Source organism: Mercenaria mercenaria, chromosome 6, assembly GCF_021730395.1.
Source record: "Mercenaria mercenaria strain notata chromosome 6, MADL_Memer_1, whole genome shotgun sequence".
Lineage (NCBI taxonomy): Eukaryota > Metazoa > Mollusca > Bivalvia > Venerida > Veneridae > Mercenaria > Mercenaria mercenaria.
In genome coordinates this window covers 34936216-34961304 of record NC_069366.1, presented here as the reverse complement: position 1 = coordinate 34961304, position 25089 = coordinate 34936216, and the positions used below count along the sequence as shown (strand labels likewise).

General features: G+C 33.8%; 2 protein-coding genes across 2 annotated transcripts in view; one reads left to right on the top strand and one right to left on the bottom strand.

The window, feature by feature from the left end:
- The first annotated feature begins 5757 nt into the window (after positions 1-5757).
- Positions 5758-7935, top strand: LOC128558014 (uncharacterized). The gene has a single exon (XM_053546752.1). It carries the CDS (start codon positions 5758-5760, stop codon positions 7933-7935), a length of 2178 nt encoding a protein of 725 aa, XP_053402727.1.
- Positions 7936-13253: 5318 nt separating this feature from the next.
- The window catches only part of LOC128558013 (uncharacterized), a 30496-nt gene continuing 18660 nt past the window's right edge, over positions 13254-25089 (bottom strand). The window contains exon 2 of the mRNA XM_053546751.1: positions 13254-13381. Coding sequence (XP_053402726.1) covers positions 13254-13381 — 128 coding nt within the window. The remainder of the gene's footprint in view (positions 13382-25089) is intronic.

Below are 25089 nucleotides of genomic sequence, written 5' to 3'. Positions count from 1 at the left end.
ACATCATCATCACGCATAATAACTGATGATAATCATCATTATTATGATAGCAATAATAATAATAATTGATCATCATTGATCATAATTTATGATCATCACCAGTCATCATCCTCACAATATCTAATTTAGTAGCCACCATAATCAGTCATTGATAATCAGTCATTGACGACATTATCATTGCTCATCACCCGCACTTGTAACAAAAGCAAGTTAAAAGAGTTCGTGCCGTCCCCTGCGCTTTTGTTTTGGGGTTGTGGCATTGTGTCAGCAGAGCGATTGTAGCGTTGCGATGCGCTCTGTCCATGGAGGACGTGGGTTCGACCGCTAGTAAGTTCATAATATTGATATTACTTTGTAAGTGTTTCTTTGGCTTAGTTCAGCAGTCATACTTCTTCTAGTGAGTTTTCCTTCTAATAAATGTAACAATAAAATCATTTTTCTTAAGTGTACAATAAAATTATCTCTAAGAACGAAGAACTAAACACATTGAAATTATTCGTGAATATTGTAAAGTTTTCTTACCAGTATAATATATTTCTCGAGCATTTTATCCAGGTGTACCGTCTTTGGACATGTAACTTATTTTGAAAGATGAAAAGCAAACCATGTCGAAAACAAATGTACGAAATGTTAAAAGTTTTTTTTTCTTTGCAACAAGCTTAAGTCGAATGTCCAGAATATAATCTCTTCAAAGCGAGTATTTTAGGCGAGAATAGCAAATACATGTAGCTTTTAAGTGTTGCGTATAGATTTTTTTCTGCGATGTTATTAAAAAAACTATCTCGACAATAAAAATACGAAAAATAAAATGCGTCTGTCTATGTACGAAGATTCAAGTCAAGTTGTTTGAAAAGTTCGAACCAATCCGAGAATTTTAACGCGACAAAACCGTAATATTTAAGGGATCTCGCCTTAATTTTCTGTGATTGTGAAAACATTTTCTCACAACTTAAGGCCCTTCTAAGCTTCCGTACGCAACAAACCACTTATAAACTTAGTATCATTAAGCAAATAATTAAGTTGAGATACATGTTCATAGTTTGCTTATTCAAGGTTGTAATAAAGAATATGATGCATTTACAGCGTTTAAACGATTATGTTTCCCTATCCCACCCCTCACTCGAGACTGGATGACCTGGTATATTGAACCATGCCACTCCCACTCCCATCCCAAATCTACTCCATCTCTAACTTCGACACACTACGACCTTGTATATAGGAGCATGCAAAACAATGATTTTGGTAGTTAAGTACTGCCTGTTAAAAGTGGAGTTTTATGTATCCATGTTTATGCATACAGATTTTAAAAATACCGCCTCGGTGGGTTCGATCCCTGGCCGCGTCATACCAAAAGACGTAAAAAATGGTACTAGCAGCTTTCTCGTTTGGCGCTCAGCATTAAGAGGATAGTGCTAGGGCTGGTCAGCCCGGTGTCAGTTTAATCTGATTGGGTGGGATATCATGCCACGTGTCTACGGCGTGATATTCCATCGAGGCAGCACTATAAAGTTGGGCATTGTGCTCACTGCTACAAGTAGACACCGTCGTTTATATGAGTGAAAAACTGTTGAAAAATACGTTTAACCCGAACACACACACACACACACACGCACACAGATTTTAAAAATGATGTTTGATGTAAATGAAAACGAAAAAAATCAGGCCCCACCAAACAGTTTTTATTGCCAGGCACTTTTATTTTGAAACAAATGACAAATCCCCCATTTTAAATCTTCACGCAACATTGAATGCATGAAGAAGTAGTTTGAACGTGTTAAAAAGATAAATATTAAATTATTTTCAAATTCTTTAAATCCTCAAATTCTCAAAATTTAACATGAAACATGCATCAGATATTTAGAAAAATACAAGTGAAAGTTTGTATTGCAGCCATGTTTATAATTAAGGGATATGTGTCAAGAAGATGAAGAAAAAGAAACTGAAATATGCAAGGCTGAAGATGAAACAGATACAGAAAACGTCTGTGTGACGTAAATTTTATTTTCTCAGCAAACTTGAGAATGTAAGAGTTTTGTGAATTAAATTGTTTTAACAATGTTTAAAAGAGCATACCAATAAGTTTTACAATGAACTGAACACAGTGCTGTTTGCTATTGTCAGCTAGTAATCATCTCAGTAACATTACACACTTCTTTGCCATAATATTATCAGCTACGTTGTACAGGTTAAATACCTGTTTCTTTCATTTTTATGCTGAACCTTTTTTTTCATTTAATGTATATATATTGTAACATTAATGCTATAGAAAATCACTTTTTAGCTCACCTGTCACAAAATGACAAGGTGAGCTTTTGTGATCGCGCAGCGTCCGTCGTGCGTGCGTGCGTGCGTGCGTGCGTCCGTAAACGTTTGCTTGGGACCACTCTAGAGGTCACATTTTTCATGGGATCTTTATGAAAGTTGGTCAGAATGTTCATCTTGATGATATCTAGGTCAAGTTTGAAACTGGGTCATGTGCAACCCAAAACTAGATCAGTAGGTCTAAAAATAGAAAATCATTGTGACCTCCTTGGACGCCATATTTTTCATGGATCTTCATGAAAATTGGTCAGAATGTTTACCTTGATGATATCTAGGTTAAGTTTGAAACTGGGTCACGTGCAGTCAAAAACTAGGTCAGTAGGTCTAAAAATAGAAAATCCTTGTGACCTCTCTAGAGGCCATATTTTTCAATGGATCCTCATGAAAATTGGTCAGAATGTTTACCTTGATGATATCTAGGTCAAGTTTGAAACTGAGTTACGTGCAGTCAAAAACTAGGTCAGTAGATCTAAAAGTAGAGAAACCTTGTGACCTCTCTAGAGGCCATACTTTTCAATGGATCTTCATGAAAATTGGTCAGATTGTTAACTTGATAATATCTAGTTTAAGTTCGAAACTGGGTCACGTGCCATCAAAAACTAGTTCATTAGGTCAAATAATAGAAAAACCTTTTGACCTCTCTAGAGACGAAATTTATCATGGGATCTGTATGAAAGTTGGTCTGAATATCTTGATGATATCTAGGCCAAGTTCGAAACTGGGTCAACGGCGATCAAAAACTAAGTCAGTAGGTTTAAAAATAGAAAATCCTTTTGACCTCCATAGAGGCCATATTTTTCAATAAATCTTCATGAAAATTGGTCAGAATGTTTATCTTGATGATATCTAGGTAAGTTCGGAACTTGGTCAACTGCGGTTAAAAACTAGGTCATTAGGTCTAAAAATAGAAAAACCTTGTGACCTCCCTAGATGCCATACTTTTCACTTGATCTTCATGACAATTGGTCAGAATGTTTATCTTGATGATATCTAAGTCAAGTTCGAAACTGGATTAAGTGCGGTCAAAAACTAGGTCAGTAGGTCAAATAATAGAAAAACCTTGTTACCTCCCTAGAGGCGATATTTTTCATGGGATCTGTATGAAAGTTGGACTGAGTATTCATCTTGATGATATCTAGGTCAAGTTCAAAACTGGGCCAACAGCGGTCAAAAACTAGGTCAGTAGGTCTACGTCGTCCGTGTGTCCGTGCGTAAACTTTTGCTTGTGACCACTCTAGTTTAAGATTCAGCCTTGAAATTTGGATGACATATACAGTTTTGCACACCAATCTTTAAACTGTCTTTCAGTGACCATAAATGTGACCTACTGATCTACTTTCTAATATTTTAGCATCAGTTTGCCATTTGAAACATGTGGTTCAATATACTTAGGTGACCGATTCAGGGTCATCATGACCCTCTTGTTTATTTCTATTCCCGCATTACCGAGAAATAAGGAATGCATGTCTTGCTAAATATTAATGTCATTGGCCTACATCACAGAAATTTAAAACACTTTAACTACTCAACAGTCAAATGTTTTAAATGAATTAGCAAAGTTTATATATTTAGCAAACATAAAACGTTCTTCTTATACCGAATAAATTGTAAAATTTACTTTGATTTATCACATATACTATTCACTCTGTTTAAACGTAACATACAACTTTATTTTGCTTGGCCTTGGCCACATTTTGATTTTCAAGTTTTACCCAGGTATGTACTATAATTATATTTGTCCGATATATATTTTACCTCCTTACAATAACTATAATCCGTCATTCATGATCCATTTTAAATTTAGCCGTATGCACATAAGGTTGTGTGCGTACGCATTCGTGTGTTACGTTTAAGGTTATCATTGTATAATGACGAGAATCATCATATTTCATCATTCATTGTATATTGTCCATACGTCTCATTTTTTTTGTCGCCGCTTATCTATGCATAGACAAAGAACTGTATATTTGTTCATATGACTGATAAAACATTGAATTTAATTGAATATAATCCAAGAACGGTCTTAAACTCTATTCATTAATCTAAAAAATACCCATTGTCGAACATTAAACAAAAATGCCATTACTTCACAAACTCAATCTTTTTTTTTCAATATCTTGAGTTAGATTTGTTTCATGTTAGATTATTTCTGTGACCAAATATGAGAATGAATTCTTGAATGGAGAAATCATAAGCATTAAAATCCTTTCACTGAACATATCAATGGCCAGCCAAATAATTCTTGATCACTGGCATGATGTACCGAATTACCTAGGTGATTTTAAGAGCCATAGATGCCAATCAACTCTCCCAGAGTATTTCGGAAGATACCAGACTGGCATTTGTAACTAAAACATTAAATAATGCAGAACTTGAAATTTCTTTATTATCAGTCTAGTGGCTAGTCTAGGAGGTTGGCCGGTGGTTTAATGGTAACACGCTTGACTGTCAATCCAGAGGTCCGGAGTTCAAATCACTGTCCTGGCACTGGAAATTTCTGAGATGCTATGGAGTGTCTCCCACCTAACTAGAGGCCTGGTTCTTCCCAGGAAAGAAGGCTTCGCGTGTATCGGTGCTATACACCGGTCACGTCACAAAACCAGTATGTCTATTCGAAAAGAGCTAGGCTAAGTTAGCATGACACGTCTGTATCTGAAAAGTTCTCTCTGTCTGTTCTGGGGGCTTTGTCTAGCTCTGTCCGTCTGGTCAGATCGCTTTGTGTCTGTACTAGTAGAGTATGATTTCGCGCCCTGTGTGGCTGCAGTAAAGCGCCTTTGAACGTGTTTATCATGAAAAGGGCGTTATAAAAATCTGGTATAATATATGACAAAGACAGCAAACCGTTTAAATTTGAATCTGAAAGAAAACTGTGAAATATCAGCATTCAGCACCTTTTTTTCTTTATAGGTATCTCGCTAATAAATTGCATGGTAAAAAATATCCCTGATCTGCTGGTTACACTCTATTGGTAACACATAAACTCTGCCTGACCTTTACCTAACCCTAAACCCTATGGACTGGAATACCTTAAAGTGGCATTACAGAATAACTGTATTCTTTTGTGTTTTCATGATGGTAATTATACATGCTTTGCATGAAGAAAATGAGAAATAACAAGTGAATAGTTACAAATTGACAGTGACATATATTAGGCCAAGACAATGTGTGTAATGTCTTAACCTTTTATTGAATAACTGTAGCAATATGTACAGAAATCAGTGTATTTGGCGAAATTTCAATCACATTTTGGAAGAAACACAACAAAATTACGAGAAAAAAAATGTTAACTTTATTACATTAGCCCTGTTCCTTACGTGTAATTTGACAAGGGGTGTAATATTTCTAAAACTGGCAACTATATCAAAATTTGAGATCAATAATGTAGAGGCACTCTACTGTATGTTAAAACCTCTATTTAGTTTACGCCTCGACATGATGAAGTTTAATAAAGTAGATATTTGCCTTGTACTTTTAAGTGCATTATACAACACAGTAGATGCGGTCATCTCAACCAATGCCACGTTTCAGGGATATAGAAAATGGGCACCGGCCAACAGCACTCGGAATGATATGTATTGCCCTGAAAACTGTTACAACAATCCTGGTGAAGATGAATGCTGTTGTTGTTGTAGGGCTGTCACGTGCTGGGAACTTGATACAGCGGCTTGCAATGTGACTGTTGGACAGTTAAGTGTAGAATATAAGGATGTTTACGGATCGGCAAAATTTGTTTCATCGGAAAATCATACATGGTATGAAGCAGTTCATAGAAATGGACGACTTACCAAATTTCCTGATAATTTGTGCGACTTTGCTGACAGTCTTGTAAAGTTAGATCTTAGCTATAACAGAATTAGGAATATTAGCGACATCCGATGCTTGAATAAACTTGACACTATCAGACTTGATGGTAATAAAATAACGGAAATCAGTAATGACACCTTTTCGGACATGGAGTATTTAAGGATCGTATCACTGTCGAGAAATAATATTGAAACATTACAGCCGAACACGAATCAGAAAAAGAATGGTAACATTTTGATGATAGATTTTTCATACAACATTGTAGAGACTATAGACATTACAAATATAATCCGGCCAGGTCCATTTTGTAATTTCAGTTGTGAAGGATGTGAAGTAACCGAAAAGACAAACTTACTGAGTTACGTCATTGACGAGAGCAACATTCATGGCCCTGGTGATATTAATCTAAAAATCAAAGGTACTTCAGGAGAAGGTTTCATAAACTTTACTACGCTTGGACTAAATGACTATTCAATGCTTGGAAAATACTTCAAGGGTCGGTTGAACTATAATGGAAGTTCTGTGCATTGTGATTGCAGCCTTTATCCCTTTTTTACGCATCTAGGTAAAAACGCACATAAATACTGGCCAGAGATAGACAATCAAGATATTATCTGTATAAGCCCAGAAAATATGAAAGGTAGGAATCTTACAAATATGTACCAAACACAAAAATTTGAGGAACTAACATGCAACATACCAGATTGTCCTAAGAACTGTATATGTACGGATATACCAAGTGATGGTGTTGTTAAGGTGAAGTGTACGGGTTTAACTAGTATGCCAGATTTTGCACCGATAGGGTATTGGAAAAATGATAGAATAGACTTAGATTTGAGTGACTCTAGTAATAAAATATCTCACTTTTCTAACAGAAACTTTGTGAAGAGAATCATTACGATGGACCTAACAGGAAACACAATTCAAACTTTTGATGTCAATGCAATAGAAAATCTTGGGGAAAACGTACAAATCGATATGAGTTATCAAAATCTCAAAACTTTACCTGTCGCATTTAATAAGTTACATCCAAGAAGAATAAAATTTGGTTCACATCCAGTTGAGTGTGATTGTGACAATTTATGGATAGGAGACTGGATCAGATATAATAAAGCGCAAGGGAGTCTGCAGTGTATGACCAGGAAAGGTGTTGTACCAGCTGAACTTGTCACAACAGAGTTCCTCGAGTGTCTTATTGAAGTGGAAATTCCTGGCTTCTTTCCTGTGCTCCTTGCTTTGTTGGTTTCTTCTATTTTTGTTGTGAGCCTCTTATGTTACTATTTTAGATATGAAATTATGTTGCTTAAACGGAAATGTATAAATAAGAAAGCAAAATGTGGTGAATTTGAATTTGATGCGATGCTTACATTTTCAGTAAAAAACCCTAACGTTTTTAGATGGGTTGAACGCAAAATCGTCCCCGCTCTGAAAAGAGAAGGATATTCGCTTTTTGTTCCATTTTATGACATCATATTTGGCGGAAACAGAGAACTAGAAATAGCTAAAGGTGTTGGCAAAAGCAGAAATTATGTGGTATTTCTGTGTAACAAATATCTCTGTGATGAAAACTCTGTTCAAGAATTTGAAATATTATGGAAGCATTTTTGCATGGATACGAAAAAGAACATCATTGTTGTAAATTTTGACAATTTTGAATGTTCTGAGATAAAAATTCGCCGTTTAAGAGCTTTCAGAATAATCCGAGAAGATTTGAATTTCATAGAACGAGAAACTAAATTGTTTGAACGTCTAATACAACGTCTAGGTCCTCCGAGTAAACTTCTAGGTCCTTCTAGGTCCTCCAGGTAAATACGCAGAAAAGAGGAATATTTTTATTACAAATGACGATACAGAAGATGAAAGTGGTGAAGGAAACGACTCTTCTTTGGAAAACGGAAACGCTGTATTAGATGAAACTTCTGAAGATGGCGAACTAGACTTTGGCAATAAAAACGAAATATCAGACAAATTTACAGAAGAAAACGGAAAAGACTATGTAAGTGAAAGTCTGAAACCCGGAGATATTAGCAGAAAAGCAACCAGAAAGAAAAGATGGTATAATAGGTTAGCAGTAAGAAAAACAACTTGTAACTGCACATATAGAAAGTGTTATTTACATGCGGAGAATTCATACAATGCAAATGCGAAAAGTGACTGGCTGAGAAAACGTGTAAAGAGCGCTAAAAAACGGCAAATTGAAAAGCTGAATTTTCATGACACCTTAAAAGACAGACCAGAATCGGTTCTCTCAACCAGAGCAATTAGTTCTATTTTTGAATCAGAACAAGGTGTACTATAATTTCAACAACTTTAATTTTAAGACTTCATTACATAAATATGTCAGATATTCGCATCCACCAATATAAAATGGTGGAAAAAAAACTTTTGTTTGCAATATGACATGTAATAATACAGATGTTTATATTCTAATGATTTGATACTGTTATGTACAAAGAAGTATATACAGTTTTTAAACTTTCTCCATTCCATCGATGATTTGGTATATGGAAGGGTGCGTACAAAGAGAATGCCGAAAGTGACAGACTGCTTAAAAACGGCAAATTGAAAAGCTGAATTTTCAAGACACGTAAAAAGGCAGACCAGAGTCGGTTCTATTAAGCAAAGTAATAAGTTCTATGTCGGAGGCAGGTCAATGTGTGCTGTAATTTCAACAACTTTAATTTTAAGATCCTATAACAAACATGTCAGATATACGTTTCCACCAATATAAAGTGGAAAAAACGTTTGTTTGCAATATGACATGTTATAATCGTAATAATATTCAATACTATTATGTACAAGGAAGTATTTACAGCCTTTTAATTTTCCACCACTCCCCGGTGATTTGGTATATAGTAACATGCACAACTATTCGGAAGATTTTGTGCTCTCACTCCCTTTTGCATACAACATGATTTTCTAAATACGATGTATATTGTATGATATTTTTTTCTGCGTTCCTCAATCTATTATTTGTTTTTTGTTTTTTTTTTCAATATAATAAAAGCTCATATGAGCCATGCCATGAGAAAACCAACATAGTTGGTTTGTGACCAGCATGGATCCAGACCAGCCTGCGCATCCGCGCAGTCTGATCAGGATCCATGATGTTCGCTAACTGTTTCTCTAATTCCAGTAGGCTTTGAAAGCGAACAGCATGAATCCTGACCAGAATGCGCGGATGCACAGGCTGGTCTGGATCCATGCTGGTCGCAAAGCCGCTATGTTGATTTTCTCATGGCACAGCTCATATATAGTACAGCTTAAAATGGGATTTTATTTTGCGAACTTGCCAAAACCAGTCTATACAATAGCAGTTTTATCAGATCGATAACCATTTTCAGCGTGTCGCAGCTGTACATTTTATAGGACGCCTTAATAGATCTGAGAGAAATAATGTACTATGCCCCAACGATAACTTGATATTTACAAACATGACTATAAATAGATTAAAATGGAACATAGGGAATTCAGCATTTTTCTAGCATGTTACAATCTAAATATTTCTAGATTTTGTTCCAATTACAAATTAGCTCAGTGGTAAAGCATACTCTCCATGGTCAACAGATCTTTTGCCGTGTGGGTTCGAAACTCAGCATTGAGAATTAATTTTTATTTCACTTTTGCATAAAAATTTAGTTTCCTTCATGAGCTCTGTGACAATACGACAGAGAGGTATCTAAAGCCGATATGGCAGATCAGAATAGTTTATTATATATCAAAGATGATAGATTAAATGCATGCACTCAAGCCATGCGAATAATGAACATGCTATTGTGTTATATAAAGACATATATACAAATTCAAACCATCAAAGAAAGAAACAAAAGTAATGAAATAAAAATGAAAACGAATAGAAAAAAAATCTGAAAAAAAAACCCTCATGAAGATTCGAACCCACAAAACGATTTGCTTATATCCAATTGTTGTCTGCAGTTTACCCAACTGAGCTATGTTGCCATATACATAGTGGCTATTTAAAATAAAAGAAATACTAATATTTAATTGTCAAGTAAATGGGTAACCATTATGAATTATTATTTCATCAGTTATCATGAAATAGACTCGTCCTTGCGTTTCGGCGGGAATCGCGTTATCATTGGGGATTAGTATCTGGTATTCCCCAGTTCTATCCGATACGAATCGATTGTTTGCGATAAATAGTGTTTAATAGTTATACAATAACGTTATTGGTTGAAACAATATTTTTTTAAGAAATATCATGTAATTACAATAAATACATATGTCACAAAGGCAAGGGATCAAGCAGAAAGCTAATAAGCTTTTTTAGAAGCTCTTTCTCAGCACAGGTTCATATTAATATACAGTGACAACATTTTACTTCGAAATTAATGTATGCTTGCTCTCATTTCTTTACAAAACGTTAGGTTCGAAATATTTGGGATTTACTATAGTCTGCCTATATATCCAAAAAAGAGGCCTAGAAATTGCCTTTGATTGAATTTTTTGTTAATGCCCGACAACCATGTTTATTGTTAATTTTATAAATATTGGAACCTTTTCAAGGGGCTGTCGCCTTCTAAGGTCATAGAAAGGTCACAACACAAGGTCAAAAATGCATTTTTGTTATAAACTTCAGATTTTTTGCTACAAACTTGTAATTTTTCGGTGATAATTATGAATCTGAGAATTAAAATAGATTACTTCAAATAGATTTATTGCATTTGAGACTGGCAAAATTCAAAACGACTAAAGTTATTTCTATAGAATGAGCTTACCTTTTCGTACGATCTGATATTTTGTTTATTTCTGGAAGTTATCTTTCACATGTTTCTTAAATTTCCGTTTCCAGGCTAACAATTTCTAAAATGGCTAGTTGGTTACCTGTATGATTGTCTGTAAAAACAGTACAGGTAGAAAAAATCTTTGCCGCGTATTTCATAAAGACTAGTACAGTCAAACTTCGTTTGCTCGAATTCGGATTATCCAATTACTACTTTTTGCTCGAACTCAGCGTCAGGTCTTTATAATGTATACTTCACGTTGGTTTGTACTACTGATATCTCGAACATATTTTGCTTGTCCCGTTGAGCTCTAGCGAACATAGTTTGACTGTACTAACTGTTGAACGATCTAAAGATTCCTTCGGAAGCATAGAACTCAAGGACGTAAAAATAGCAAACTCGGTTTGATTAAGTCTGTTTATGAGATAGTATGAAATGTATGAAATGTGCAAATTCTCTCAAGCATTATCTAAAATGGTCTATGCTGTCAATTAAAACTCTCTTCTAGTGGTTTATGCATGTGCTGTAGCAATTTCATGAATGTGTGGGCGTTCAGAAATACTACCTATGTTTAAAAATCAAGCGATATCAAAGTGTAAATATAGATATTAGATAACTGCAAATGTTATGTTTTTTTATGTTTTTATTCCATCAGCATGAAAATAGTCTTTTTCATATTTTTGAATCAGCTAAAAAATTATTTCTTTGCACATTAGCATTAGGCTATTATAAGGACTGGTAATCGCTCTTCAAGTGTTTTCAATACATTTGTATCTACAATTTTGTAAATATTTGTTCATGTCGGTTCTTTAGATATCATAACTTCAAAAAGGCTTGATAATTGTCAGTTAATTTGATAGTATATCGAATGTTATTAGTATGACCTTTATGACTGTGAATATAGGGGCAAAGCATGTTTGTTTTCCTGTTACAACGCCTTTAGATTTCCGAGTGATTGGTTGGTGATAGGTCCGGGTAGAGCAAACTTACCAATGTGTCACGAAGGAATCTACTGATGTTATAAAATAAACAATTGTGAGCTAACGCTATTGTAGCCTTAAACGTGTTAAAATAAATACATTGTCAATTAAAACCAATGCGGAATGTTAGAATGAACTACCCTTATATAGAAATAATTTCTTAACCTTATATAAAAAATGAATAAACCCCAAAACACTTCACAAGCTATATGTCTAAGCCTAACTTATTCAATCGGCATTATTTGTTCATTGTAAATCTATCGTTTTGAATTTCAAATCTCTTCTTCATGCTCTTCTCATCATGCAGGAAGTTATTTTACGCATTGTATATATCTCTTGGTAACTATCGAACCACCATATTTCATCATTTTGATTAGCTGAACCATCATCTGTCAGTAATCATGAAAATATCGGAAGGTATAACTTCAACATTTCAGTGAATGAGCCTTATTTTTTCTATTATAAAAAATTCTAGAGCAACCTTCTGATGTTTTTATATCTTTATTTTTACATTTTTATTTGTAAAATATCTGAATGACTAATGTTCAGTGTCAAGACACAAGCTTTGTTTTCACAATGTTATCAAGGACATCCTGTCTGAAACCAAGTGTCAGATCTGTATATTGTTACGATCTGAATCGTTTTCAACTTTGTTTTGAACAGGAAGTAAGAGTGTAGAAGTAAAACCAGATGGAAACAGAAATAGCGTGCTGAATTTTCAGAATAAAATGATACAAATATCGAATTAAGAGCTTCACTGATAGAAAATCTAGTTCTTGAAAGGTGCTACATAATTGCAAATACATAAAATATGATGATAAATGCCTGACCGATAGTAAAAAAAAAGAACTATATTACAGGAAATTAAAGGAATATTGTATAGATTAACTAGTTGAAATCCTACAGATCTGTTCTGTTTAGTTAATTACCGTACATGTACTGTGTAAACCTATGTTGTGACCAGTATTTCAGTTATTCTTCTAAAATGGTCCTGTTTAACCATCCCCGCGCGGACAGATTAACATAAATATATATCGTATAACGAATCATCACCAGATTTGAAATCATTTCTTTAGGAGCTGGAGAAGGATTCCATGTAATATTATATATGTTACTTTCAACAGTATTTCAGTCATTTAACGGCGGTCAATTAACCTAATCAGTGTTCTGGAGTCTCTGCAAGTAGTAGCCTTTTCCCCGCAAATAACTGCCGAAATTAACCCTGACAATGTCTATTATCAAATCGTCATAGAAAACATTCACCTCTCCCGGGGATCGAACTCACGATCCCGCGATCCTTAGATCTGCGCTCTACTGATCGAGCTAAAAATACTTATTTGTATACATGACAGTAAAGTAATTGTAACTATTTACGTGAGAATTTTATACATTTATATGTAATTCATTTTCCGCTGTAGTATTCTTCCTCAAAACCTATCATATTTTCTCTTTCACCGACATTTCTCAAAAAGTGTACAATATGTAAATATTCTATTCTTTTTACAGTCAGTTCAAAGCTTTCATTGCTGCCTGAAATGCAAGAAATGCATTTGCAGTGTCATTTTATAATCATTTATTCAAAATTTTTTCTAACTCCACACCTGACTTTTGTTTTTATGTCGCCAAATTTTGACAGATTTGAATCAAAATTGGACACATTGTTTAATGACCAGTTAAATTAAATAAACATAACAGCGATATCAATTGTGCGTACATTCGTTGTAACATGACAGTTCAATTAAGACACCCCTCCCCCCATCAAAAAATGTCAAAGTATGAATGCAACTTGGTCTGTGAGCGGCAGGTACTGCCATCTGCGGGATTAAATGTTCCATATAAAGGGAAAAGCAGGTGTGGAGTTGTTGAGTATATCGTTAATATACGCAAAATTTTGCTACCTTTAATAACTTAGAAGTCATTTTTAAAGATCAGTTTTGATCTTGACATGTCTGTGACCTTGAAATTACATAGAAATATGCCTTGGATACGACAGTTTCAAAAATATTTCTCTAGTTAATCCACATATAAAGATTAGCAAACATGTCAAGTAAAACACACTTTGCCATCGTATGCCACTTTTCCCAGATATATATTATTCTATATAATATTACCGTATATATATTATATTATATATATTATCATCAGTTTTATTTATAAAATACTAAAGGGCGTTGAGACACAATATTTAAACCAATTAGATGGTATATGAAAATAAAACGAGTGCACAGCAGCACAGTTTATTTGTAAATACACTTATTTGACCTTTGGCTCCATTGCACTGTAATAAGGAACCCTAGAAGGTGACAGCCCCTTTTAAATTTCATGTTCGATCCTAATGAACATTTTTATACTATTATCCGAGCATTAACAAAAAATGCCACCAGAAGTCACATTTTTCCAAGATATTGGTGGACTACTATGTACTAGTAACTTGTGGACGTGAAATAGAAATGTGATATTTGTAACGTTTTGGACTATTAGGAAATAGCCGATGACTGTTTAACTTAAATGTAGAGAGAGAGAGAGATAGAGAGAGAGAGAGGTGTTTGGTTGCTTTTGGGATGGGGTTACTTGTGGGATGTTAATAACGTTTTCTTGCATACCAGACGGGGATTTCTGGTGATTTCACCGGTGCTGGAAAATTCCATCTTACACCCCGGGGTGTAAGATGACTCTCGTGCTGTATATGACGTATAACGAACTACATATGTACGAACTACATATGTACAGAAGATGTGTGTAGTAATAATACGGGAAACCCGAAGGTTTTACCGTCTATAGATAATGTGTACGTGTATATGTCAAAGTAAACCTATATACCGTTCAACTTGGGAATATGTTCTGTACCTTCACCGTTTTTGTTGTTGTTGTTTCTACCCATAATTCCCGGAACTGCTGCTGCGCAGTTCGGGCACTAAATAATTTTCAGGACGACATTTGATCAAATAAAATTGCTTATGAACGGTCCGGCGCCGCATTACCGTTATAGATGTGTGAAAACAACAACACATTATTCTATCGTATTCTAACGAGCTGAAAATTCGCGGTATTCATAGAATCGGTGTTATTCGGGTTTCTTCATGTAACGAGTTTACGGATGATACAAGCGGCCCGCGTTTTGTTTCCAATATGGAATAATGATGTATATTACAGCAGTGTTTGAATGACAAAATCATCGCCATTTTTTTCTTTATTAATGTAGAAAAACCAATAATTTCAAAAATGTCGAAGTAAAACGAATTTAGACACGCTACCGTAACAAAATTTATTTATATACATAATTTTATCACCAATTAATGTCAAAGTCTTCCGTGGTCCATTTTTTTATTGGTATTTATCACAATTTTTGCAAATGTTGGAACAGAAATAAATAATGTGTATAGTTTTAAAACCAAAATTCTGTCTGTAAATTTTGAACAAAAATTCAAAGGCCTGGAAAAGCATATCTCCCTCCCTTTCACAGTCTTTCACTTATATTGCAACTACTTTCTTAAAAAATCAATTTATTGATTAGAGTTTTACACTTGGAAAACAATGCTGGCTATAATCTTGAGAGGCCCCAACTACAATCCCTATCGAGCTAAGAAATTAACCTTAATCCTATTCAAATAAGGTTCCAGACTGTTAGTTGTTAGGTAAATTAAATTGGATTTCGACAAAGAGTGTTTGTGTTATGGATATAATTCTGGTCAAGAACTTTTTAGAATTAATTTGAAATAAGAATTTTACATGTAAATGGTTGTTTGTCGTTCTCACATACAAGAGGTTTAACATAGCTGTATTAGTGGGCCAAAATTTGTCCTAAAAGAGAGTCATTTGACAATAATGGCATTTAAAAAGAATTGCAATAGTCTGTGTTTAGGATAACAGGATTATGGAAGTTCCGGTATCTATACTACAAAAGAATATTAGAAGAACATGAGGTTGAGCGTGATGTTACATAGGCTTAATGTGTAAATTGTTGTGGTTTTATTTTTTTTTATCATTTTTAAAAACTATTAGTAACAAATGAACTGAAAAAAAAACTGCATTCCCTGATTCAGAAATTTGTATTAGAGAAACAAATTGACAGCAAAGGCATGATCGTTGAGGCGCATAGTGTAGGTATGTACCGAAGGGGGTATACTGAACAGTTTTTAATATTAGTACGTATGTAATTGGTGGTCTATGAATGCATTTTGGGACTAGATTCTTAGCATCCAAATATCACTAGATCTTATTATCTTTAACTCATTAATACTGTTTTCCATTGTCTGTCTAGTTTTGACACATTTGAAGAAATGGTTAGATCTACGTTCATTAAAAACAAAACTTTTAAAAATATTTTCCTTTGTTCATAACTTTTATAACAAGGGCAAAACCGTCAGGCTTACAGTCAAAACTCAAAATATCAGAAAGAACAATTTATGCAGAAAGAAGAAAGAATCCGTATGACGGGTTTTCCCGTCAGATAGGCAGCGCCTAATTTCATATTAGGGGATGAAAATCCCCGAGACGGTAACGTTCGTATATAGTTATTCGTCTTTGTTGTCTGCATATACTGAGGCAATTTTTTCGATGTTTTCCGGTTCCGGTTTATGTACACAACGCAGACTGGTTGTCTGCATGAACATCCGAGCACCCCAAATCAGTCACAGAAATTCGTAAACCGCTCCAACATGATTCTTTTACAGTAACTTCTTTTTCGTAATGAAAAAACATGCAACAGAAAAACACTTTTAAAACGCAAGTAAGGAAGTGTAAAGACCGTCAAGTTTCTGCGTGGAGTGCAAACAAAAAAAATAATCCTAAAGCCAGTGCGAGAACGCGGTGAATGACGTCATGGTCACGGCTTCCCGTAAATTTTGTAAAGTATAATAATCGCTGTAAGAGGTATGATGACACTAAATGTAAACTTCACAGTTTAGAGCGAAGTTTCATTTTCTTTCGAGTGTTGAATATTTCTTTGTAAGTGGATATATAGAAGATAAATCCCAATGCTAGGCGGTGTCTTAATTCATATTAATGTTTTTCGTAAAACGGGATAAAAATTAAATACTTTGATAGTTCCTCTTTGTTCTTTATAACATATTTCTCGATTCAAAAAACGTTATTTTAAGGAAATAACATAACGTTCCATTGCAGATGATGAAACAAATCCGGAACTCTTACGTTGTTTTCGTCTCTGTAACGTCATGACATACTTCCTATTTACGGATGTAAAGTTCCCGCGCTTTGTTAATACGCTACTAAAAGAAAAAAGTGCTATAAGAAATCATTTGTTTGAATTAATTTTTTACTCTTTTCTGTTGAATATGGTACGCAAGAAAAAGATTCTATCACTGGCTGTAGGTGCAGATGGGAATATCCGGCTCTCGGATAACTGTTTACGCAGTCACTAGGCTGGAGCCTCGTAACCGCCTGAACAGTTACCCTCGAGACCGGAAATTCCCATCTGCACCTACAACCAGTGAAAGAATCTTATAATTAACAACTCAATACATAATTCATTATTGACGATATAGAAGTCAAGGCGATACTGATGAACAAAGCAACCCTCGAGAATGAAGAGGACAAATCAGATATAGCCATTGAAGAAAGCAAAATATCAGGAAGAAAAAATATAGAAAAACATACTACTAGTACTGCAAAACTAGAAAATATTTTAGGGGGAGAAAAACTGAAACTGGATAATTTGATTAAACGAATATTTTTATACTATGATATATTCAATGGCGTTGTACATTATAATAATTATTATAACACTAGGCGTAAAAAGATGTTTGTTTCCGGTATCCCGACCTACCCTAAATTTTTGGCCCGACCCTAAATGTTTTATTGCCTTGGAGAGTATTTTTTTCAACCTTTTAATAAAAAGTTGCAAAACTGCAGTGCGTGATGTTAGAAATCAACTTACTAGTGCTCTAAAGGTATTACCCCCTTATTTGCATTCATTTTTGACACAAAAGTAATTTCCGAAAAGTCTCACAATAAAAAAAAAATCAAAAAAAAAAAATAGAAATCCGACCTACCTATTTTTTTTAGCATGTTACCGGAAACAAAGAATTTTTTAGGCCCTATTAATAATGACAATAATAATAACAGCCTTATTGTAACAAACAGTCATGACCGCATCCCTCCCCTTGAGGTCATTGTATCCCTATTGCTTATACCAGTGCCTAAAGCACCACATAGCACGCCAAGACAAGCCGCATAGTAGAGGTTCAACCCCCAACCCCCTCCCCGCCGGTTAATGGTGCCATCATATGCTATTTAAGAAAGAAATACTACACACTAGCCTACCCATAGAGCCTTACCAACAAGTGCGTTTGATTAAACAAACCTTCGAAATATAAATGTTGAAATGTAAAACTTTTTACAAACATTTAAGACCTATTACCTGCAGTTTTCGCATAATAAACAGTTATCAAATTTTTTAAAAAAAAATCGCGAAGTCTCTGAAATGCAACTCGTCTTAAGATTTTTTTTTATGTGTCAAGTGATTTACTTTTGCGTAGTTCTAACAGAAGATCTGTTTGGTAAGAGGGGGGAACAGGTAAGCAGAAAGACAAACAGAAAGAGACGCTGGTGCAAACGACTTGTACATATAAAAAAATTGTGATTTAAATCTATCCAGATGTCAAACTGTGTCCAGGACATGTACCTACATTTGCTGCTATATTATTTCTGCTGGTAAGGGCTCGATCTAGTTCTTAAACTTTCCAGATACGGGTAAAATAGAGAAATAAGTCACAAGTTCGAACACTACCCGGTCGCATTCAACGACTTCTCAAAATCTAGAGCTACACACAAGTATCAGATTTTGATCGGAATTATAAGTACACGTTCAGTTAGGGTATGCCAATATTTCCTTGCCATATGGGCTCAGACCGGGTTTAAAACCTTCCCGACTTATACATGGTTAAAAATATAGTGTCAGTTCGCAAGAGAGAACTTATATGACTTTCTAAGGCTGCACGGGTTTCATGAGATACCTAATCTTGTATTATGGTTACTAATAACGCGTAATTTCAAGTTATAATAATAATAACATAAACCTGACATTATGCTGTTCCGTATAAATATAGTGTACTTTGAACACGACCCAATAAGTATTTACATGGACTATTAATTGGAAAGACAAACAAATCGCGCAACAAACCACTTGTAACCTTAGTCGCTTTAAGCTAATAATTACGTTGAGGTACATTTTCATAGTTTGCTTATTCAAGGTTGTAATAAAATAGATAGAATGCATTTACAGCGTTTAAACGATTATGTTTCCCTATCCCACCCCTCACTCGAGACTGGATAACCTGGTATATTGAACCATGCCAATCCCACTCCCATCCCGACTCTTCCCCAACTCCAACCTACACGCACTACGACCGTGTATACAGAAGCATGCAAAACAATGATTTTGATAGTTAATTACTGCCTGTAAAAAGTGAAGTATTTTGTACTCATATTTATGCATACAGATTGTAAAAATAATATTTGAAGTAAATGAAAAAGAAAAATAATCAGGCCCCACCAAACACTTTTATCTGAAAGTTTATCTGAAAATAAAATGGGAATTCATACCGCAAACGACGTTTTCTGAAAAAAGTTAGATACAAAGATCGTCACGTGCTCAGACATAAGCACTTTCTTTCATTTGTGACGGATATTTCTCGTGTTTTTTTTTTTGCTATTTAGTTTCTTCATTTTTTTCACATTTCTACCTGCTGATGACTTCAATAATGATATTTCGTCGTGTTATGTAGTGGCGTAACGTCATTTATCCGGAAAGCTAAGAATGACATACTTGGCATATGGAAAACAAAATCATTCTGCAAAAAAATTACAGCAACGATAATACAAAGTGTTCACACGCGATAAAATTCCAAACTATATCAGGTTAATCTTTGCGGATCTCTTAAACATCATAAGAAAATATCTCAAAGATACTCATGCTGTACTTTATTTCACAGGATGGACAATAAAGATGCCATCAAAATACCATACTTAGTGATTTTCTCATAGATTCCCAGTATGAAAACTTGCTTAAGGTCCATTTAAAAAAAAAACAATCTAGCTAAAAAGCAAGCCTATGAACCTCTCTTACTTATTTACAGAATTATGAAGTTTAAAATAACAAAAGTTTAATGAATTCTACATTGCAGGAAAAACAATTATCCAGTGTTGGAAGACGATTAGTTGACAAACAACAAGAGAAGTCTTTTAATGACGTATTTTTCCAAACGTTTTCGATGTCTTATTCAATATTGAATTTCGTTTTTACTTAATATACAAAATACTGACCCTTGAAAATGGGACTCAATTGCGCGAATCTGCCAAAAGAAACCCCAAAACATAAATATTTAAAACAAAGTACTATCAGAGTATATGCAGCTCACAACTGTTCAAGCTCTTTTTGTTCGCTTTAATTGGTTGAGTAAAACAGAAAAAATAAACCATGCATCTATTTCTTCCAAAAGAGCCTGCGTATCTCTTTAACCTTTACCCTGTTGAACTTCTAAACATCATTCAATTTAGGCAATACCATTTATTATTTGAAGGGATGTTCACTGATAATTTACAGACAGTTCTGTTCGCTATTGTCAGCAAGTTATTATCTCAGTAACTTTACACACTTCTTTGCCATGGTATTATCAGCCGAGTTGTACAGGTTCAATACCCATTTCTTTCATTTTTTCAGCCTTTTTTTTCAATTTGGAGGCAGTCGTCAGTCTGTCAGCCACGAATTCTTTAAAGAACATCTTAAACCAATAAGCCAATTTCCGTTAATTTCCTTAAAGAGAAATATGAGCACTTTGGTATTAGTAAATTGTTCGACAGTTTACTTAATATTGATACCAGTTCCCTGTGTGGTGTAACTTCTCCAGAAAATTAATGCAGTCATTTTATATTTCAACATGAAGCTGCAACTCCAATTATGGGTTCTTTTTCATGCAGTGTGCAAGCACCACAGTCGTGCAGATTTAAAATCACATCGAAAAAAACGTGGTGAAAATTTTAGGTTTGAATTTGTGATCCAAGGTTTTGTAGTTTAACAACCTATAACTGGACAAGTTTTGTTGTAATCCCTATAAAAAGCTGACTAAAAATACATAAAATCTGGAAAGTAGATCCCTCGGAAGCAGAACCATACCCGCTTCACTGACCTTTAAGATGAGAAATGGTGTCTTTGCATTCAAGTCTCAATAACTGCTGTATGGTGACCTCTCTGGGTCCAAAATTCACTTTTATGACATACACTGGCAAATTTCCATTTTCAGCTTCAAAAAATATGCTTGACATTAAGTAGACATTAAGCCTGCTGGCGGCAAGTGATTTTGCCTTTGTGACCAGTGCAGACCAAGATCAACCCGCACTCACTGTTCGCTATTCAGTCACTAAAGTTTCATTGAACACACTTTTGAATAATAAAAAGTACTGGCCAAATTGAAAGACAGACCAGTCCATTTTAGAAATTTAGCCTGGTAAAGGTATTTGATCATCAAGAACATTCTACTTTTCTTGTATTCATCATCATGATAGGCAGTTGGCAGCGCAGGTAAGAACGAACAACATGATTATTAAAGCAATTTATTCTAGTTCAAAGCATAAACAGGATTGAACTTCTCTTAAACAGATAAAATAATCTTCACATACATAATCAGTATCATAACAAGTAGGGCTCAACGTATGGAGTACTATTGAGGTCAACAGGAAATACACCAGAATTACCATGCTCAATGATTTGATGCAAGGATGAAAAAAAAATATATATATATATGTATGTATGCTATGTGTGAGGATGCACAAGCCTGTTATTAATGATTTATATATAGAGGTACTATAAAGCATTTTGGTTCATGTTGAACCATTTCAGATTTGTTCACTGAACAAAATATACTACAGAGATACGCTTATCAATGCAAATTAATATGTTTTTCCTAAAATCACATGTTTTATATTTATTTTTTGATTAAATTTTGTTTGTTCAAGGGCTATTTAATATACACACGGTATAAGGAGGTAAAATATCAGTTTGGCTAAGGAGCGTCTAGGTAGCCCGGTGTTGGTTTTCGTTTTCTTAGCATTTCCTGTGATTGAAAAAAAAACCCCAAAAAACAAAGAGAACGTTAACTTTCAGAACAAGGAATTTGTACCTGATTTTAGTGTCAAAGAATGGTCTCCTTTTTGCACTTGTAACCTTATATCAAATTAACTGGTGCTTAATATATAATTTTAGTAATACTGTCAGCAATATAGAAGGAATATATCGGTATATGGAATCCGAAAGTTTGACATAAATTTTCGCCCTGATCTCTCTTTTATAACAGATGAAGAATGTGATTAGATCATCCCCATGTATACGCTCTCTTCAAAAATGTACTTTATTAATATATCGTGGAAACTTTGTATATGTGTTCTCTTAATGTGCGTGGTTTAAGTAATTACAAAAAACGTCAGCAAATATTTCAATGGTTACGTGATAAGAAATATAAAGTATGTCTGTTGCAAGAAACCCATTCAACAACCGATATAACTGATAAGTGGAAAAGTGAATCGCAGGAAGAAGCTTTCTTTAGTGGGAATAAAAGTAATAGAGCCGGAATATCCATACTTTTTGGCGAATCATTTTCTTTTTTAAGCCACAATATGACTTATAAGGAACTAATTACAGGTCGTCTAGCCAGTGTAGAACTCACTATTAATGTTAGAAAAATAACAATATTTAATAGTTATGATCTAAATGATGATACTGCATTAGTATTTGGTCAACTTTTGGTCAAACATCATTTTAGGGGGAGATTTTAATACGGTTTTAAACATTGGCTTTGACAAAAAACATGGAAGAAATGATACCCATAAAATGTGTAAGAAAAAAATAATCGATTTGATAGATTCCTGTAACCTTGTTATTATTTGGAGGGAACATTATCAAACACAGTTAAAATACACATTGCACTCTAATACAAAATCAATAATGTTTAGTAGATTGGACATTTTTTTGATATCTGATACTCTGGTAAATGTTACTCATAGTTGCAAAATAAAACCAGGATACAAAACGGATCATTCAGTTGTAGAGATTCAAATTGATTTCACCGATATTAAAAGAGGTCCTGGTTATTTTAAAATGAATAACAATCTATTAAATGAAGAGGAATATCAAACAATCATAAAAGGTAGTATAAATGAAGTCGTTGAAATAAATAAAGAATGTAATCCAAATACATTGTGGGAAGTCATAAAAGGTACAATTTGAAACCAAACAATAAAATATGCCTCAAATAAGAAATAAAATATACGCGGAAAAAGAAGAAAACTCACAAAAGAAATAGAAGACCTAGAAGACAAATTAGTTAATGTGACTGATGACATAGAAAATAATAAAATTAGTTTAGAAATAAAAAAACAAGAACTTGAAAAACTTTATGATTTAAAAATAAATGGAATTTTGGTAAGAAGCAAAGCAGTAAGCATTGAAGGGAATGAAAAGAAAAACTAAATATTTCGCAAGTTTAGAAAAGAAAAATGCAGAGAGGAAAACATATTCAAAATAAAAATTGGAGATGCTGAAATAAATGACCAAGTCGAAATTTTTAAAGCAGAAAAAGCATTTTAGGAAGATTTGTATTCAAAACGACCAAAAATAAAAACAGATTACGACTTTTTTAATCAGCCTATAAAACACTAAATGAAAGTGAAAAGGAACCATGTGAAGGGTATTTAACTGAATATAAATGTTTAGAAGCTTTAAAAGAAATGAAAAACCAAAAGAGTCCTGGTTCAGACGGAATTACTAGTGAATTTTACAAAGTTTTTTTTTTGGAAAACAATTAAAACACACTACGTTAAAGCAACTAACTATTCATATGGAACAAAACAACTAACAGACCTACAAAAAACAAGGAATTATTACATAACTACCAAAAGAGGGAAAAGATACATTGTCTTTATCAAATTGGCGCCCTATAAGTCTCTTAAATGTTGACTATAAAATTGCAACCAAATCAATAGCAAATCGTCTTAAAAAGTTATAAATTCCATAATAGATAAAGCACAAACAGGATGTTTGAAAAACAGATACATCGGTGAAAATATTAGATAACTATTTGAAACTATGGAATATTTACAAATCCAAAATGAACCCGGCCTACTAATGTTTGCAGATTTTGAAAAAAAGCATTTGATAGCATCAACCACGCTTTCATGTTTCAGTGCTTACACCACTTAAATTTTGGTGTTTCTTTTATTGGTTGGGTAAAAAATTTTTACAGCGATATAAGTAGCGTAGTTATAAATAACGGAAACTTGTCCGAACCCTTTCCAATAAAGAGGGGTGTAAGACAAGGATGTCCATTATCATCTCTGCTTTTCATAATATGTATTGAATTCTTAGCAAATTATATCAACACTGATAATTCTATTAAAGGTGTGACGTTCAATGGTAAAGAAATTAAACAAACAGTTTTTGCAGATGATGCTACTTTCTTAAATATCGGACAAAGAAACTTATTCGAAAAACTTCTTGATGTCATCACTAATTATTGATACGTATCGGGTTTAAAACTTAATTTCAATAAATCGACAATTTTAAGAGCTGGGTCTTTAGTAAATACAGATATGAAACTATGTAATGATAAAAAATTTAATTGGACATCTGAATCAACAAAAACACTTGTCATGACATTCTCGAACAATATTGATAAAAATTTAGACCTTAATCTAGACCCAAAATTAAATAGCTTTAAAAACTGTTTGAAACAATGGGAACACAGAAAACTAACATTATTAGGAAAATTTACAGTGATAAAAACCTTTGCATTACCGAAACTTATATATCCCTTTACAGTTTTACCGAGTCCGTCTGAATAAAAATTGAAGGAAATAATAAAAATAATGTATAATTTTATATGGAACAATAAACCAGAAAAAATTAAACGAGATGTACTACAACTTGATTACGAGAGAGGAGGACTAAAATGATAGATATTAATTTTTTTTGAACTCGATAAAAGCATGTTGTGTAAAACGATTTATGTGTAACAGCGAAAGTGTGCTTTAATGTACTTTTTACAATGCAATTCTCAACACAGCAGGGGGAAAGTTAGTATTTGAATGTAATTTGAATGATAAAAGACATTGAAAGTATATGCAAAAACAATGTATTTATTAAAGATCTTCTTGTTTTTTTTTTATACATAATTTATTTTAGGTCGATTTTGCAGCAAGTTCTACAACTTATATTAATCACTCTCGAC

Coding starts and splice junctions, on each gene's coding strand:
- LOC128558014 (XM_053546752.1), top strand. CDS start 5,758: ATGAAGTTTAATAAAGTAGATATTTGCCTTGTACTTTTAAGTGCATTA.